The sequence below is a fragment of the Seriola lalandi genome, unplaced genomic scaffold (genome assembly GCF_002814215.2).
Source record: "Seriola lalandi dorsalis isolate HSWRI2012SDOR001 ecotype SW California unplaced genomic scaffold, Sedor1 jcf7180002054911, whole genome shotgun sequence".
In the NCBI taxonomy this organism is placed as follows: Eukaryota; Metazoa; Chordata; class Actinopteri; order Carangiformes; family Carangidae; genus Seriola; species Seriola lalandi.
The window spans coordinates 107,200-125,867 of NW_019525463.1; the positions used below are offsets into that span (position 1 = coordinate 107,200).

At 41.2% G+C, this 18,668-nt stretch overlaps 1 protein-coding gene across 1 annotated transcript in view; it reads left to right on the top strand.

Moving 5' to 3' along the window:
- LOC111673088 (glutamate receptor ionotropic, NMDA 3B-like) overlaps window positions 1-18,668 on the top strand; it is a 66,584-nt gene that overhangs the window by 43,495 nt on the left and 4,421 nt on the right. The window contains exons 6-11 of the mRNA XM_023430741.2: window positions 2,491-2,637; window positions 3,006-3,151; window positions 6,593-6,708; window positions 15,353-15,504; window positions 16,690-16,854; window positions 18,254-18,321. Coding sequence (XP_023286509.1) covers window positions 2,491-2,637; window positions 3,006-3,151; window positions 6,593-6,708; window positions 15,353-15,504; window positions 16,690-16,854; window positions 18,254-18,321 — 794 coding nt within the window. The remainder of the gene's footprint in view (window positions 1-2,490; window positions 2,638-3,005; window positions 3,152-6,592; window positions 6,709-15,352; window positions 15,505-16,689; window positions 16,855-18,253; window positions 18,322-18,668) is intronic.

Here is an 18,668-nt window from a genome sequence, read left to right on the forward strand (position 1 = left end):
ATGGTTGCGCCTCAAATTTCCATGCAGTACATTCAGATAAATATCTGAAACATCATTTGCTTAAATTATTCCTGCCTATCCTGCCCATGCCACTTAGAGAGCAACCACCCCATCATCATTTTTCTTTCAACGCATAATCACACTTTGTCCCTAAAGGAAGCAGCGCAAATGAGTTCAGTGGAAGGGAGGCCAAGTGATTAGACAAGACCTTCCCCTAACTGAAAGGTCACAGGTTTGATCCTTGCAACTGGCAATGTGTCAATTAACAGGTTGTGTTCATTAGCAGCCCTATGACCTGGTAACATGTCCTTGAGCAACTCGCTGAAGCTCTGTGTACTGGGTCAAAGCCAAACAGTCAAGTTTATTTAGGCTATGGGGAAGGCAGTTGACAAGTATTTGATTGCTAAACCTTTACTGTAGAGTTCAGTTTTAATGAGATTTGGGCCACTTTCAAGGCTTTGAAACAAATAAATCAAATAGAAAAAATTCTTGGACTGTTTTCCAGAGCCGAAAACACAACAGCAAAAATCTAAGGACATGCTAATCTAAGTTGTAATCGCTACTAGCTTACTTTGCACCTTAGTATTTAAACATTATTTCCAAGGCCAAGAAGCATAAGTAAATTAGTTTGTGAGGTTACATGAAAAAAAAAAACCAAACAAAAAAACAAGCGCATCTGCTGTGTGGCCTATTATTTTCCCACTTTGTGAAAACCAGTCCCGCAGCTATCAGAGTTTAAAACACTAGCAGCTCCCTTTAATTCCAAAAGCAGAAACATACCATTTGAGTATACAAACAAATAGATAAGCTAGGCTGTCAAACTGTGTGAGAATGAAATGACAATCTAATCATGGATTTTTTTGGTAATGCTTTATTTTACTTTATTTTATTCAAATTAGTTTATTAAATAGATTCCTGGAAAGAACCGTGTAGCTTGGTACTCTGAGACTTTTATTTTAGTTAGTTTAGTATTTACTGATTTCCAAATGAACTTACATGAAAAAAATTCTCCAATTAACCTAAAACAACTATTATATTACTCATTCATTTATTATTGGGAGTGTATCTTTATTCAGTCTGAATCGTATGCTATATTTTTAAATATTTAGCATGTTTAGCTAACCTGCTATCCTCTGAGTAAAAGTGTGAAGGCTGTGCTAGCTGAGGAAGTGTACCAAACTGTATGGTTCTTTCTAGGAAACTTCTTTGAATTTATGGACCTGTAAAAGAAAGCGTTACCATTTTTCCGTATGATACTTAACTAGCTCTACACTGGGCAATGCGGTTCCTTTATTTCTATGTCTTCTACATGCATACTCAACTATATGGAGTGTGTGCTTGAATCTTGTAAAAGAGGTCTTATTTCAAAACCTGCTAGAAACATTAAAAAAGTAGTTAACTAGCCAACTCTGCCAGCAACAGGTGTCATTTCAGCTAGCATGTTGATAGAATATAAAGTAGAAGCCTGTTTTTGTCTGCCTGTCTAATATCACACAGGCTACCTGTTATTTCTTGAAACATTCACAACTGACTTACCACCTCCATAAGCCCCCGTTATCACTGTTAACTTCATATCGGAGCTTGACCCGTGTAACAACAGGAACTAAGGGGAACAGGAACATTCAGTGACGTGTTATCAGGATTTACCTTGTAAGCACAATATGAAATTTTGCATACCTTCTGAAGAAAACACATAGAGGCCCGCAGTGCCTAAAGCCACCCTGATCATTATCTTCATCAAAGCACTACACTTCACATCTTCTCAAAAAATATTAGTAGAGAATTTGTGTTTATAATATGCATACCATCCTTCTCTTTCTCCTCTTTCAGTTCACCAACTAATTATGCTAAGAGTTCAAAACATCCCAAACACTTTCACAATAATGGGTTACAACCTCGTTTGTATAATTAATGTCTCATTAATCTCCAGCCTTTAAAAACACCAGAAATTCATCTCTTTTCTTCTGTTAAGTGGATTTTAATTGGTGGAATAAATAAATGATCACAGTGTTCAGGTGGATTCATACCCCTAGGCAAGCAATTTCATGGAAAGATATTTCTGATGTGTCTCACAAACAGTCACACTTTGTTAGTGTTCCTCTCTTGCAGTAGATCATCCTCTGGTCTGTTTTGATTAACTTGATTACCTTTACTCTGGAGTTAAATTGGGAATTTTGAGGAAGAGAAAGAAGAGGTCGAGAGCCTCCAGGGAGACTCTGCATTTATGTCAACACCTGAAAGCGCTTTTTTCACACATTTGTATTTTTATTTGTTTTAACCCCTGCCCGTGTTTCTCATACATTTTGTTATCTCAGATTCCTCCGTGCTGTTTGCTGTCATACAGTTTAATTTTTGTGTTGACGTCATGACATTTTTCGGTTTTGAGTTCGGAGATATTTTTAGATTCACTCTTCATCAAGATCTGCTATTTATTCTCCTTTTGTTGTGTTTAATTATTTTTCTGTGCTAATACTCATCTCCACTCTGCAGACTCCTAAATGCTGGACAGGGCGCTTCCTGATGAACCTTTGGGCAATCTTCTGCTTACTGGTGCTGTCCAGCTACACTGCCAACCTAGCTGCCGTCATGGTTGGGGAGAAGACCTTCGAGCAGGTCTCCGGAATCCATGACGACAAGGTTAGACTGCACACAAGGACACAAACTTGCAGCTGCATGCATGTCAGCATCCCCTACACACACACACACACACACACACACACACACACACACACACACACACACACACACACACACACACAGCTACATGTACACACAAACTAATCTTACACAAGGACAAGCTAATGAGTAAAGAGTGGAATTATTTGTGAAGGATTATCGCTTTCCATATCCCTAAACCCTGTAGGGAGTTCAGGGCTACAGTGAATTTGATACGAGCCCCATCATGATATCTACCCTCCCCCCCTCCCCCCTCTTTCTCTGTAATCACCTCTACCACTGTCTGCACCTTCTCTTTCACCCATGCCTTACGGTGTCGCTGCCCCCAGCTGCATCACCCCTCCATGGGCTTTCGTTTCGGCACTGTGAGGGAGAGCAGCGCTGAAGATTACATGAAGAAGAGTTTCCCAGAGATGCACGACTACATGAGACGCTTCAACCAGCCCACCACCCCAGAAGGCGTACACATGTTAAAGTAAGACACAAATGCTTGCGTGAAAAGACCTCTGATTCAAATTTAATCCAGACATAAACAATCCAGTCATGTTTACATCTGCTATCTGTGGTAGTCTCTATTCTGTGCACTTCACTTTCATGTGTACTGTGCATAACAATTCTGTATACTGACGAGAGCAAATATTTTTTTCCGATGCTCTGATTTTCTAGCTGAGAGAGACTTTTGTTTATGTTCGCTCCTAAATCATAGGAATATGTAGTTTATGTAAGTTCTGCTTTAGGATTGATTTTTGCTCAGTTTTTGTTCCATCTGCAGTGATGTTGTGTCTAACCCGTCTGTGGATGTTTTCTTACATATGCTATACTCAACATGTTGTTTGCTTCTGCATCTGAGAGAGATACGAATTACTATGTGAGCTGCATATATTTACACCCTGCATTAGCATGAGCTTTTCCTTATCCAGAGGCGTTTTAGCACACGGCGTAAGTGAGGTGAGAGCATATGAATCACATAAATTTCATTAACAAAGGCCTTGCAATTTATGAGGGAAAATAACTTTTTTTTTTTGTTGTTTTTTTTATGAAGTGTTGAATTGACGCAATTAGGGCCGAGGACAAGTGGTTGAATTGGATGTCGAATGGGGATAGTGAGTAGATGAAAGCGAAGAGGCAAAGGGAAGTTTATTTTTATCACACATTTAATTCACAAAGGCAATTGAAAGTGCTTTACATAATGCATAAAAAAAAGGAGATACAGCCCAAGACAATAAAAAAAACATAAATTTAAGGGATAGGAACAATTTTAAGAGAAATAAGAAAGTAGCTCGAGATAATAGTAAGTGGTTAAAGTTCAGCCAAAGGCAAAGGAGAAAATAAAGGTCTTTAACTTGGTTTTAAAGGTAGTTATATGTGTTGGCTGTTTGCCCGGCCCTGTGGGGATTGGTAGCTAACTGCTGCTTCTTCATGTTTAGTTTGGACCCTGGGAACAGTTATCAGACTGCTACCAGATGACGAGAGAGACCGAGAAGATCGTGTTGAGGAATGCTGGGAATAGATATTGTGTGGTGGGGTTATGCAGTTCATATGAGTATGGTTACATGCACACAAGTGTCCCTGTCATGTGTTTAGTCTTTTCCTGGTTTTGATCACATTCTGGATGAGATGTTTCAGATAGAACCTGGTTTTTCAGCTCCCTGTACACAGTACTTTCATAATAACATGATTTAGGTTTCAGCTTGTATGATCAGTGAAGATATGCCCTTAAGTCCTCGTCTTAGCTTCTCCTTCATTGTTTGCATTAATGCACAATTTACCCACTGCATTACTAGTGTCAGAATTTCAGTCTCAATTGTGTGTTTTCTAGATAATCATTACATCCTTTATCATTTTTTTTTCAAATTTTTATCATTCATGCATAACTCAGGTTTAGGGACAGTGATCAGAAACCTGGATAGGTTGCCGCAGTGTCAGAGGGCTTCAGCGTAACAACATCCTCAGTAAAGTGGCATCTCATGGTATTGAGAAACTGAAGGAGTTACGCAGCATATCGAATAGATTAGAAAAGGAAATTCATAATTAAGGAATTACTTTAATTTCATTTTTAATCAGACCACATTTTAATAACTTCTGTTTGATAGCTTTAATAATGGGTTTCGATGACTTCGGTTGAATGCTCATGGATACTAATAATACATGAAGTCGGCCAGGGGAGAGGGAGCCTGCAATGCAAATGTCATTTCATTCAAGTACGCAAGTGTTATTTGCAAATGTACTTGTGTTAAACTATTATCGTTTTGTATTTTTGGGTTATTATTATACTGATGCATTTATGTGTAAGTCACATTTTTACTGCTGTATTTGGTCGAGGTTTTGCATGTACAATCGTAATCTGTTACTTTCAAGTAAAGTAAAAGTACCTCACATGTGTAGTTAAGTACAGTACTTCTGAATGAAGGTAATTAGTTGTGTACTGGAATTCAGACATGCTATATAAATGACAGTACGCGAAGCATGGGTTACCCGAGTGAAGATACACAGACACACTGTAGCACACACAGCAAACTAACTCACAGCTACTGTATAACCACATATGCTTCTCAGACACAACGCCTCCTCCATAGAGCACCAGCACAGATGCTGAGATAGTGTGTGTGCTGACTTAGTGGCATAAGTGGGAAGATACAAAGCGCTTGTTCAGAGAAAGAGGATGAGAACAGGGTAGATGAAGGCGGCGTTTGTTTGCGAGCGAAGCGAGGCAGAAGTGGAAGTCAGAGCAGTGCAGAGAACCAGAGTGAGGCTGTAAAATACTGTGTTGGCAGAACTACTGACCCCAATACTGCACTCAAATCTTAGAGGAAAAAAAAAAACACACAAACCGTCTCCTGGAGAGAAAAGCTGAGGGCTACACATGCAGCTGCACACAAGGGTATTGGCTCGAAGGAATGATAAATACTCAAGCACATACCTAAACACAGGCTTACAACTTGCAGTCGTACCTAGACACTTTCATGCCAACACGGATGCACTCACTCACATACACAAACAAACACACACACACACACACAACTCCAAGGCCAGGCATCAGATAACTTCCGACCCTCTTTAGTCCCAAAAGAAGTCTCTGTCCCCTCCCTTCCCCCTGTGCCTCGTGTTTGACAGGTCTAGACAGAGAAAAACAGACTTTCCTGCTTTGCCAGCAGAGCAAAGACTTTGTAAAGTCAACCTTTTGTTCAGCAGCAAACGTCCTGAATAACAAGAAGTTTCAGGTAATTTGATCAGTCTGGTTTAGTTTTCCCATTAGACCGACTACGCATGTATGTGTGTGTGTTTGTGCGCGCGCACATGCTTCTTACTAATACATGCATTTATACTTGTTTATCTGGCTGGCATTTAAATTTGGTATATGCGTCTGTGCGCAAATGTGCGTGTAACCGAGTTTGTTTTTGATCCGGATGTCTGGGCAGGTGTGTCAACAAAAGTGAATCTTTTCTTCTTTATCGGTCCGTTTGTGCGTTTAAGTGTATTATTTAAATCCAATGTGTTTTTCGCCTTGTATCCTGAATCTTCCACCAGCCGTGGTCAGCAGCAGCGGCGCGGTCTATAATTACGGGGTCAATTAAGGTCAATTGGATCGATATAGCGGGAGTAGGAGAGTCTTCGGCAGTGTGTGTAATGCCTTATCAGTCTGCTACAGAGGCTGTTGGTTTAGGTAATGATGTATGTGTTTACACAGTGTATTAGAATGTAGTTAATGTCATCCTCTGTATAAATAACAAAGTGGGATGACAGCCCAAAGTCCAGGGTTCCTACACAGGTCTGGGGTGAAAGAAAAAGTTCAGGAAAAGTAAATCTGATTTACAGGTCTTCAAAAGTTTGAGGTTAATTGTCTTTAATTAATGCTTCTCTCTTACTCTTGTGATGTGTGTATTTGTGTGCGTGTGCGTGTGTGTTGGTGGTGAAGGACAGATCCTCCTGCCCTGGATGCGTTCATCATGGACAAAGCCCTGCTGGACTTTGAGGTGTCTATCGACGCAGACTGCAAACTGCTCACTGTGGGGAAACCATTCGCCATTGAAGGTGCACAGACACACACACACACACACACACACACACACACACACACACACACACACACACACACACACACACTTTGATTGTATTGATTTAAAGTCATCCCCTGGATTAATTTTTAAAAAGGATCTCAAAACTCACTTGGTTTGGCTTTTTCTAGATTTTATAACATTGTGTCTTTGTAGCATTTTGTGTCCTTGTTTTTACATATTGTCTTATTTGTTATTTTACCCCCCAACCCCCGTAAAGCACTTTGTAACACTCATTTGAAAAGTGATCTGTAAAAACATAGCTTTCTTGCTCACTCAGACTTTAAAGGAGCTACTCATAAGTTCTGCTCTTGCTACATAGCCAGCGATAGCATTAACAGCTGTTTACTTATTAGTGTAGATGAAACATTGTAAGTTTGGTATCAAACTTCTTTCCTTTACTCGCCAAGAGCTGTCTCCAGTGCTAGAAAGCAAAGCCAATGTTAACTCTGTCTTTTATTAGTATGCTAACCAGCTAGCCCCAGCCCATCTCATCACTTTCCAATAGCAACTGACTGTAGCCTGCAATCTGCCCTGAAGACGGAGGGGGTATTTTAACCTCTTCTCTTGTATACGCAACACAAAGCTCAACAATTGACAATCACCGCCACCTGCTCCTGGCAGGAAACTACATTCGGTGGAATAGAAAACAAAACACCCCAACAGCTACATGTCTAACTAACTGTTCTCAACCCTAAAACCATGTCTGAGTATTTTTTTGTCCCCATATGACAAGTGAGTCCCCACAATGTGACTGTATAAAAAGATTTGTCCTCATAATGTCATCATGGACACATAACAAAATACTGGGAAATACACAAAAACATTAATATTGTATATGCTTTGAAGCATACATGTCCACACATACAAACACAACACACACACACACACACTCAGAGGGGAGATCAAATACTGTAGTTAGCTACTTGACTGACAGAATAACAGTGATTCAGGATGTGATCTTATAACACTGCAGAGTAAAAGTACTCAGTCATCTATTATTGACAACAATGCCCGGTCAGAACACTTTGGACTATCACTCACAGGTTGGAAAAACTACAACAGTCATGACGCCAGAGACAAATCCACCACCGGTCAAAGAACAGCCAATGCCACATGTAGGGGGGTTGTTATATTCAAGTTCTTGAATGTTGCTGCATTAATGAGGGGGGCATACGACCATGTAGTACCAGTGAGAGCTCTGACTTTTGTGTGTGTTCTAGTGCTATTCTTGAAGGAAATTGTTTTCCTTTTAAAAAGGGATGACATTTTGTCGTAACTGAAATCACCATGCGAGCCATGGCAAGCAAGGAAAAAGCACAAAATAGAGCCAAGGAGCCGGCAACAAACATTTTACACGGCTGTCATGCTTTTAGATTTAACAGTGTTGAATTTTCCACTGTCTTGTTTCCTTCTTTCGCCTCGTCCTACTTCTGCACCTTCTACAACCTGCGTATAGGTGCCAGAGAATATGTAGTGGAACACGCTGTCCTGTGTGTTCTGGCTACAGACGCAATATCCTGCACGCAGCGCCGACATGAAATCCTTAACCTCTCAGGCAAACATAATTGCAGCTTGCATCGCAACAGTATTGCTTCTGTTTGTTAGTCAATAAGTCAGTAAGTCAATAAGCTCTTATTTCATTCTGCTGTGGTTACAACACTAATAAGCATTTTGTTGAAAGCTTAACAATGAATTACCAGCAACAAATAAGTAATTGCACAACTATTATAGCCAGATTAATACATACCATGATTAGCTTGTTGCAGCAGTGATGGAAGTAATAATAGTAGTAGTAGAAGGTGTGGTAGAAGCAGCAGTTTCCTTAAGTGATGTGTGTATGCTACAAATTCATAATACAAATGAGGATTTTTCGCAAAACAGCAGTGTAGCACTTTTAGAAATAAAGGCTGCCGACAACCTGTCAGAAGAAATTATGTCCTGGCTCTAATAAAAGCCTCGTGCTTCCTTTCATTGAGGTAAATAAAAGGTTCCAGCCAGTTTACAGTATTCTAGTCACATGCCATCTGCACATATACGCCTCCTGAAGGTGACTTTGAAGTGGAATTTCCACTGGCAGAACACATTTATTGGATGTATCAAGCGTTTAACCTCTAACCCGAGCTCAGCTCTTAAATGGGTATGGAATTAGTGTGTGCGCCTGAATTCATGTGCATGTATGTGTGTGCAGTTCCTTGTGCACTTGTTTCAGCTCAGCCTTTTCTCTTCTCTTTGTATTACTGAGAGGCACACACAGATATACAGACAGTAAATAGATACTAGTAAGGGTGCCACATGGGACCAAACACTAACTTTGATGCAAACTCAAAAGCACTCAAAGCACAGCCTCAGAAAGACCCCACTCCCACACTCCCTTCTCACTGTACAGCACTTGTTCGCTGGAGATTATCTGCAGCTTTCTTGACTGTACAAGACAAAATGAGACGAGAGACTTCGCTGTGGCGTTACTCACGATTGTGAGGCTGAAAAAGCAGGCCTCATTTGTATGTAGAGTGGGGCGGTTTGATGACTGCTTGGTTCATTGTCTACGTGGAAAAAGGCAGGCGAAGACTCCACACAGCCTTTAGTAGGTATTCACCTCCACAGTCTGTGTGAGGATGAAGAGGATGGGAGTGAATAACTCAATAAGCTTAAATAAGGTAGAGGAAGAAAGAGCAGGAAATGGCCCAGACAGGAAATGTGACAGGAAAAACACAAGAAGGGGGTGGGGGTGGGATATGAGATAAAGAAAAAATATATATATAAGTAAGAAAAGAACAACAAAGGTAAAGAAAGGGAGGGCCAGTGCAAAGGGTGAGCGAGGTGGGAGTTGAGCTCAAGAAGGAGATAGAGGGCTTTCATTTGCCCACTGCCAGTTTGCGCCTTTCTGCACAGCGAGTGATAAAAGAGGCAGCCAACAGAGTCCCCTAATCAAGACAAACCCTCACCCCAAGCAGATGGAGTGAGGGAGGGGGATAAAGGACAGCGAGAGAGAGAGAGAAAGAGAACGGACGGAGGAGTGAGAGAGAGCAAGTGTTATTTGGTCCATGTGAGGATGCAGGAAGGATTTATAGAGGGGTTTGCGGTCAGGAGATACAGAGAGACGGAGGAATTGGGGCTGTGGAGCGGCTGCAGGCAAGGTGTCTGCAGAAGACCTTCAGGCTACTTAAGTGCAGAGAGATGCGCGGGTGTCGCTGTGCGCCTGTTTCTACTGAGTGCTGTTGGGAGATGTTTACGACAGCCTAGACACACCCCATTAATAATATTGCCACTGAACATGCAGCCACTCGCTGGCTGTTTGTATGTGTATCTGTCTGTGTGTGCGTGTGTGTGCATGCGCCTGTCCCCGAGTGCATAAGTGGACGACACAAGCTCAGTCAAGCGGGACAGAGCGCGTCTGAAGATCGGAATGAGGCTGGCAGAAGATTTTGTGTTGCTGGGGTAAGGCTGTTGTTCCTCGGGCAGCTCACGTCTGGCAGGGGGCGACGCACGATCGCCTTTGTCTGCATATGTCTTTGTGTGTGCGCGTGTGTGTGTGTGTGTGCGTGCGTGCGTGCGTGTTTCACTCCAAAGCAAGACAGCTCCATTTAATAAAAAAAAAAAAAAAGAAACACACACGCTTACCCTTAAAGAATTCACTGACAATAGTAAAATAAAAATATGTAGATCTAATCTGAATCAATAAGTTGATTGGTGGACAGCTACTATTTTGATAAGTGATTAATAATTAAACAGTCACACACTCTCCCTAGTTACAGCTTCATTATTATGAGTATTTGCTGTATTTTTTTGTCTTATGTGATAATAAACCTGTTGTGGACTTTTTATTTACTCATTTCTCACACTTTATAGATCAACCCTTTATAACAAAATGATTAGAATATTGATTAATAATGAGATTAATCACTAGTTGCAGACATAATATAATGGATTCCATTCATCCATAGCACTTTAATATAAGTTCAGAAACCAGTTATTGACATTATAGTGTAAATTGCTTACCAACCTACATTTACTTCTATTGCCATTTCTAACACTTAGCTGCTGTCAAAACTGACCATAGCTGCACAACCAGTAGAAATTATGCACAAGTTCAACAACCAATTAACAGCCCAGTATCTTTAAACGTTAATTTAACAGGACAAACATGTCAGAAATGAGCCAGTATGGGAGAGGAAATACTTGCACTGATGTATAAAAACATGACTGTTTGGTTTATAGTTGGAAGGTGAATCTGATCATTTCTCTTGATATCGTCATCCAGCCCTGACACATAGCGTGTAACCCGTCTCTGTCAGTGACTGAATCATTACTATCAATAGCAAATTCATTAAAGTTATAACATCTGTGACCTAATACTGGACAAAATGATTTAGGTATAAGAATTACAAAGAGTGTAATTTGAAAATCATGAAAGCTCATGAGAACCTTGCCTGCACCCTGCAAACACTACACCATATTTTTGTTCTGTGTTTTTCAAATAAGGTATTACATTTTTTTACAAACCTATATAAGGTGTTTTGTAACAAAACCAGATGCATGGGGCGCCTCTGTGGGTGAGTAGGTGTGTGGGGGATTTGAGTGACAGCTTGTGATGGAATATGTGGATGTCTGGGGGAAAGACTCAAAACAAATGACAAGTGGCTGCCCACTTGTATTTCACTGTTTGACTGAGGGCTGTAAAGAAATGTGGATGGAGATAGGCTGATGACAGAAAAATGTTGTCTGTCTGGTGGAGGGGAAAAAAAGAAAAAGAGAGAAGACAGAGACGTATAGAGACAAAGCAATGGACTCGGGAGAGGAGCCGAGCGATAAAGAGAAGAATGGAGTGAAGCAGAAATTGAACGAAAGTGAAGGGATGACAGAGATAAGCAGCGGAATAACTGAAAGACTAGCGGCAATGGTGGGAGAGAAATGACCTCGGACAGGGATAGAGGAAGGATGAGAGAGAGAGAGTGTGAGGGAAAGGAACAGGGGAAGAATATGAGGAAGAAGGCAGGGAGGCTCAGACAGTCTTTGTCATGTAGGAAGCAGAGTGTGACAGGTACGCGAACCTTCGCTATTCTCCGTTTCCGTCCGCAACCCCCATCAGGCTCAAACACCTTGACAGCCAACACACACACACACACACACAGCTGCCAGGTCCAAGACAACCCCATACGCGCATGCACACACACACACACACACACACACACACACACACACACACACACACACACACACACACACACACACAAAATGCTGTTGGCATGACTGTGTCTTTGATTGCAGTGCAGATGAAATGAAACAAACAATCCCAGGAGGTCTTGTACAGCAATAAATCTCCGAGAGGGTCTTTTGACGCTGAGCGGAGGAACAGATTTACCTGAAGAAATGTGGGCTGTAATGCAAAACAGATGCAGTTTCAAAGTATGGGCCGGGCAGAGCCCTTTCCCTCTGGCTTTCAGCTGGATTTGGGTTTTTATTTATTCATACATATGCAAGAAAGTACAACTTATTATATACAGAAACCACAGAGAATGTGGTGGAGAGGTGCAGAAAACCCTCAGAGGGGCTTGATCGGGGCATTCTCTCTCTTTGTCCATTAAAAAAGGAGAGAAAAAATTACAAAAATTAAAGAGATGAGATTAAACACAGACACAGAGAAAGAGAGAGAGGGAGGCATCCTTATATACAAATACATGACATAAAAGTTTGTGTACGAGCTTATGTATCTGTAGTGACAGATGAAATTAAAGTAATGAACAGTGCTTGAGGAGAGTACTTAAATCAGTTTCTTAATTTAAAAATATCATAGTTATATAATTTTATTGCTGTAACTACAGTATATTTTATTGCTGTGTCTGGTCTCATTACTCCACATTCTGCTGGTGTTTTACCTTTAACAAGAGAGAGATACCAAGTGATGAAACATTTTCTACAGATCAAGCACAGATGAATATTTAATCTACTATAAGAATCATTTGCATTACTGCCAGAATAATTTCAGTATTTTTTGAAGCTATGAAATCCACATCGTGACACCTGCAAGTTTGAACTCTAATTGCGCAGAACATTTGATGAGCATATCATATCATACATTCTGCATGTGAACCATCACTCAACAACGCAACCAATAACTGCAGCTGTCAGTTGCATGTAGTGAAGCAAAAGGGTGAATTTTCGTCTAATATTTAATGTAGAAAGTTCACTCAAAAAAGAAAATAATCAAGTATCAGTGCTTAAATATACCACTAAACAATAACTCTTTGTTTTTGCATAAATTTCTACTGAATGAAATCTACTGAAGAACTAGTACAAATGTACACTGAACAAAAATATGAACATTTTTTTGCTCCAATTTTTCATGAGTTGAGATTAAAGACCAAAGACTTAGTCGGCACTTCTCTTTTGCCAAGATCATCCATCCACCTAACAGGTGTGGCAAATCAAGATGCTGATTGCACAGCATCATCATCACACAGGTGTGCGTTGGGCTGGTCACAATAAAAGGCCACTTTAAAATGTGCAGTTTTGTTTTGAAAAAATATGTTTATGAGGCACTGAACTGTGTGACCTGGGCTACAGATGTGCATTTTTTTAGGGGGTGGGGGTCTTGGATCAGAAAACAAGTCAGTATCTGGTGTGACCACCATTTTCCTCATGTAGTGCAACACATCTCCTTTGTACAGAATTGATCAGGTTGTTGATTGTGGCCCATGGAATTTTAGACCGCGCCTCTTCAATGGCTGTGCAAAGTTGCTGGATATTGGCAGGAAGTGGATCATGCTGTAGATCTGGAGGGTTATGGTTGGGCCATGCAAGAACTGGGATGTTTTAAGCTCCCAGAAATGGTGCACATCATGTTGCAATATGAGGCGATGGCAGCAGATGAATGGCACGACAATGGACCACAAGATCTATCTGTGTTTGGGTATCTTTTGTGTTTATAGAAAAAGTCTTAGATCTTTCATTTCAACAGGAGTACAGACAAAAGTGTTGTGTTTATATTTTTGTTCAGTGTATTATTATTAACTTGAGTGTATTCATTTCAAGATAATTTTCTTCTTCACGGTCAAGGGGAGAAAATGAAACATAGTCGCAAATGCAAAACCAGGAGGCTGCTGCAACACATGCAACAAAAAGCTACACCTGAACAGGAAATGCAAAAGAGCACTATCAACACGAGAAGAGGATCCACTATAGAGTAAATGTAATGTCAGCATGTCATCGAGCTCCAATGCAAAAGCAGCGAAAACTGCCCTTTGTTTGGCCTCGCCACAAAACCGGGTCTTATAGCTGGAACCGGAGGCTATGAATGTGAAGTGCGCGTGGAGAGGATGATCTGACTATGATAAGTGTTTTGCAACTGGCGGCTCTGGTGATGAGGTCAGGGTAAGGGTCCAATTATCTTTGATGCTGTATGGGTTATTTTTTATAAATTCTGGAAGTGTGGTGACAAATTGTAACACTGCACAGCTAGAAAAGGATGGTATACTCATTTTTTTTTTCTTCAATGCAGATGTTATAAAACTGACAAAGGAATAACACATATAGGTTGATAGCTGAACTGGTATTAAGTGTCATGTACCCCTTAAAATTCTTCAGGGAAGCTCCGTGGGAACCTGACAGGAACCACTGACAGAAAAGACGTTAAGTCTAACAACAATGAAAATGATCAAGCACAAAGGAAAGAAAAGAACAAGAAGCCAGTGACATTAATTGGGGGTGACGAGGGAAGGGAGTGAAATGCACAGGTGTGACAAAAGTAATAATAAAAAAAGGTCTTTGTAGAAGGCCTCATAACATTTAAAAGAAGCATGACTGTGACATTTCTATATCTAAATCTTGAGTTGCTCCTCACAGCAGAACAAAAAGGTCCGGGGGGGGGGGGGGGGGGGGGGGCTGTTGGACCAACTTCTCCCACACCGTGTTTCATTAAATACGTGATTTACAACACAGAAATAAATTACTACAGGCTGAGCATAGCCACGAGACTGCAACCAAAAGAAATGTAGCTGCCTGTAAGGAGCGCAGTCAGGTAAAATATGAGCAGATTTGCACCCCATCCGCTGAAAAGGGAGTGGAGGCGGACTTGATTCCACGCCAACTCTTCAGCAGGGGTCTATTACTATTTGATATTCACCTAAAAATGGCCTGATGTGACAGCTGACATTAAGGTCATTTAGTCTGATACCGGCATTACATATATCTGCTGTTTTATAGTGTGGAATGTGATAAATGGAGGAACAGGCTATTCAATAGCAAATTTGATTCACTACAGTAGCCTATGGATTCTATACCACAAGAGGCGCCTCCATCTGCTTTAGTGCTTTAGTGCTTTGTTTCTCTATGCAAATACTACACCAGAAAAGGCCCAGGATGGTGTATTTGTGCTGCACCGTACTTGGCAGAAAATGTGGTTGATCCTGATTCCAACTGAAGCCTGTAAACCCATTAATCTCTGTTTTTTTCCAGCGGGCATCTGCCCTTTGGCTAACTGCAAATGGCTGACTGCGGTTTCCTTCACAAAAACACCAAGTTAGACACTAGTCTATTCCTCAGGCGCAGCTGTTGCTCTCAGCTCTGTTACCTATAGCGTTTGTATTTACATCTCTGTGTGTGTGCGTCTCGTCTTTCAGGCTACGGTATAGGCCTGCCGCAGGGCTCTCCTCTGACCCGCAATGTGTCAGAGTTCGTGAGTCGCTACAAGTCTGACGGCTTCATGGACATGCTACATGACAAATGGTACAAGGTCGTGCCCTGTGGGAAGCGAGTCTTTGCAGTCACTGAGGTAAGTCATCGGTCAGAGAGAGTGTGTGTGTGTGTTCATGTATTGTGTATAAAGCGAAGCCTTCTGCTGTTGTGCTCCTGCAAATGAGTTCCCCTTTGGGACACGGTCGGGATTGCCTGCCAGCAAAAGCACACATACACTAAAAGACATTCACGTACACACACACAGACAAAGACGTACAATCACATAAAGTGAAACTTATTTACCAACCTCAACCAGAGTTGCAGGCACGTACTGTCTGGGTGCTCTCATTTCTCAACCTTCCTCTCCCCATTCACTCTTTTTAAAGAAGTGGGAATCTCTAGACAGACCACACTGTATCTATATCTCTTGTTTGTTCTCTATTCAAATCCCTTTGGCCATCCCTTTTAAAAATCGCACTTCAAAGTTGAATCACATTATAGCAACAGACGCAATTACACAGTCACAGGTTCCTTCAATGAAAAGAAAACCTTAACTTCACCCTGCATCAGGAAGTTATTACCATTCATCTCATTTGAAGCCCGGAGAGTGCGCTACTCTTAACAATGTGGGCGTTAGTGCGATCTTGCCCTCTGGATTGGGAGCAAAAGGAGGTCAGTGTTGTCGCTGATGAATGTGTCGAGTCAGCATGGGGCTAATTGCCATCAGAGGCAGTGCATAAATGAGCCGGTTGGCGGAAATATGATTAGAGAGCACTGGAAAAGCTCAACACTGCCTCTTCAACTTCCTCCAGGCCCCATGAAAACCTCAGAAGAGATAGACATTGTGTCAGAGAGGACGTGGGCGAACCAAATGGGAAGAAACTGCTCTTCAATTAACCAGCGTCTCTTTTTATCATCTTCCTGCTAACCGCTGTTTCTCTCTGTTACACTCAGTGTTGCTTCCCCGCTCGGCTCTTTGTGCCCGTTCTCCTCCTCTGCCTCGCTTCTTTACATCCCTTTCTTCCCAAACATGTCTTTTACGCTGTTGCCCTGTCTTTTCTGTATTTCTATTCTCGTGGGCTTACACAGTCAAACTAGACACACAACATCAGAATATCAATTGCATATGCACAAAAAGTGACCTAAATGGTAATTATGTAAATATAAATCATCAATCTCTGTATTTTCCTCTCTGTCAGCTTAAGTCTTTACTAATCTGTGTCACTCCCCCAATCTCTCTCTCTGTCTGTCTCTCTCTTTCTTTCTGACACCGCCTCCTCAGACTCTACAGATGGGGATCCAGCATTTTTCAGGCCTGTTTGTGCTGCTGTGCATGGGGGTGGGTGGAGCCTTGCTGACTTTGGCAGGGGAACACACCTTCTATCACCTGGTGATCCCTCGCCTCCGGCGCACACACACACTGCAGTATTGGCTGCACACCAGCCAGGTGAGTAAACGCATACTGTTTGTGTTGCTGACGTACGTACACACACACACACACACACACACACACACACTTGCAAAGGGTCTCATGCACACTTACAGGAAAGAAGAGTTACAGAAATCTTCACATTATTCACAGGTGTAAGTGCATACCCACAGAAACACACACATATGCACACAGTTACACACATCAGCACACTGCTGTTGGTGAGATGTCCTCACCCCCTGGAGTTAACTCTTTTCTCACAGGCAACCTGCGCCCTCTACTGTTGGAGATTCATAATCACAGTCAAGAATAAGACTAATATTTTCCTCAAAACTGAATCGTGGCATGTTTTAAAGGATACATTTTACTTAACTTTCAGCTAAATGCTAATGCTTCAATTAATGCTAATGAGGTACTTTGTTAATTAACCAACTCATGTTTTGATTGCACTGTATAAATTAAAATGTTGATTAATTATTAATAAAGTTAATAAAGGGTTCCCATTGGCAGTGCCTTATTAATTGGTTCATGACCACACATTATACATTTGCTCTTTCTATTCTTATGCAGATCATTAAATACCTCTGCATTAGAAAACTTTTAATGATTTTGTAACAAAATTATACAAATAAAATGAATATATAAGATCAAAAAGCTTATTTTGCAATTAGACTGTCAGAGAGTTAGTGTGTTTATAACAACAAACACCAAAAGGAGCCACAGACTGAGAATTTAAAGGTCATATTTTGTTTTTCATGAAACTCTAGCCATTACCAAATGAGGTGCCAGTGGCAATATTTTTGAGTGAATAATGGAACGAGCAGCGTGAATATCAAGACTGCTCACATTTGTTTGCTACATCTCTCTAAAAAGGGCAAGCACTGCAGGGCAGCCTCTAGCATTCATCACAAAACCAGCTCAGCTATCTGAGAGGATGACATCTGAGTTAGTCCCTCAAGCTAATCCCTATCTAGAGCGAAAGTCTCTTTTTCCCCTCAAACATCTTCAGACGTACGTAGCCTACACACCAGGAGAAATTAAAAGCTTATTCACACCTAATAACCTGGTTTTAAGATGTTTTTTTTCCCTCAGTCTAACTTAATCACTTGGATACCTAAATCAAAAAGGGCTTAAGCAACTGACACCTTAACCTCCGCAAAATGTTTAGCAGAATTGTGTCTCTCATTGAATTACAATCATTTGATTAAATTATTCAAAGGCGCACCACAGCAGGATTTGTGAGGAATAGCTGTCACAGATGTTCTGTGCAACTGGGTAGAATAATGACTCTCAGGGATTCATATTCATCATCTCTGCTGATTTATTATTTCAGAGTTGATGAAGTGATAACAAATGTCACATTACTGAATCGGTAGTCCTCATGTTTTTCTTTTTACCTTTGCTTCTCTACTTGCAGAAAATTCACCGAGCCCTCCACACCACATACGAGGACGTAGGGAAGGAGCTGACCGGCCTCGACCAAAAGTAATGAAGTTGATTGATGACTGACTTGTGCATCTGCACTCTTTAATTGCCATATTCCATTTGTAATAGCCAGAATAAGCAAGTTGAAATGCAGCAATGTTGTTTAAATTTAATAATTATGAACAAGTTATACTGTTTATGTCTGGCAAGAAGTTTGCTGATGAATTTACCATTTTGCGCCTAGCATTCAATTCTGAATACATTTCATTAAAAGGTTCTGTAAACGATTGTCACTGCCACTACATGTCGCACTACATCAGCAGCATCTCAGACCAAAACAAATGCGTCATTGGCCACACCCCTGGTCGCCGTTTGGCCACAACCCCCCCCCCCCCCCCCCCCTGGGG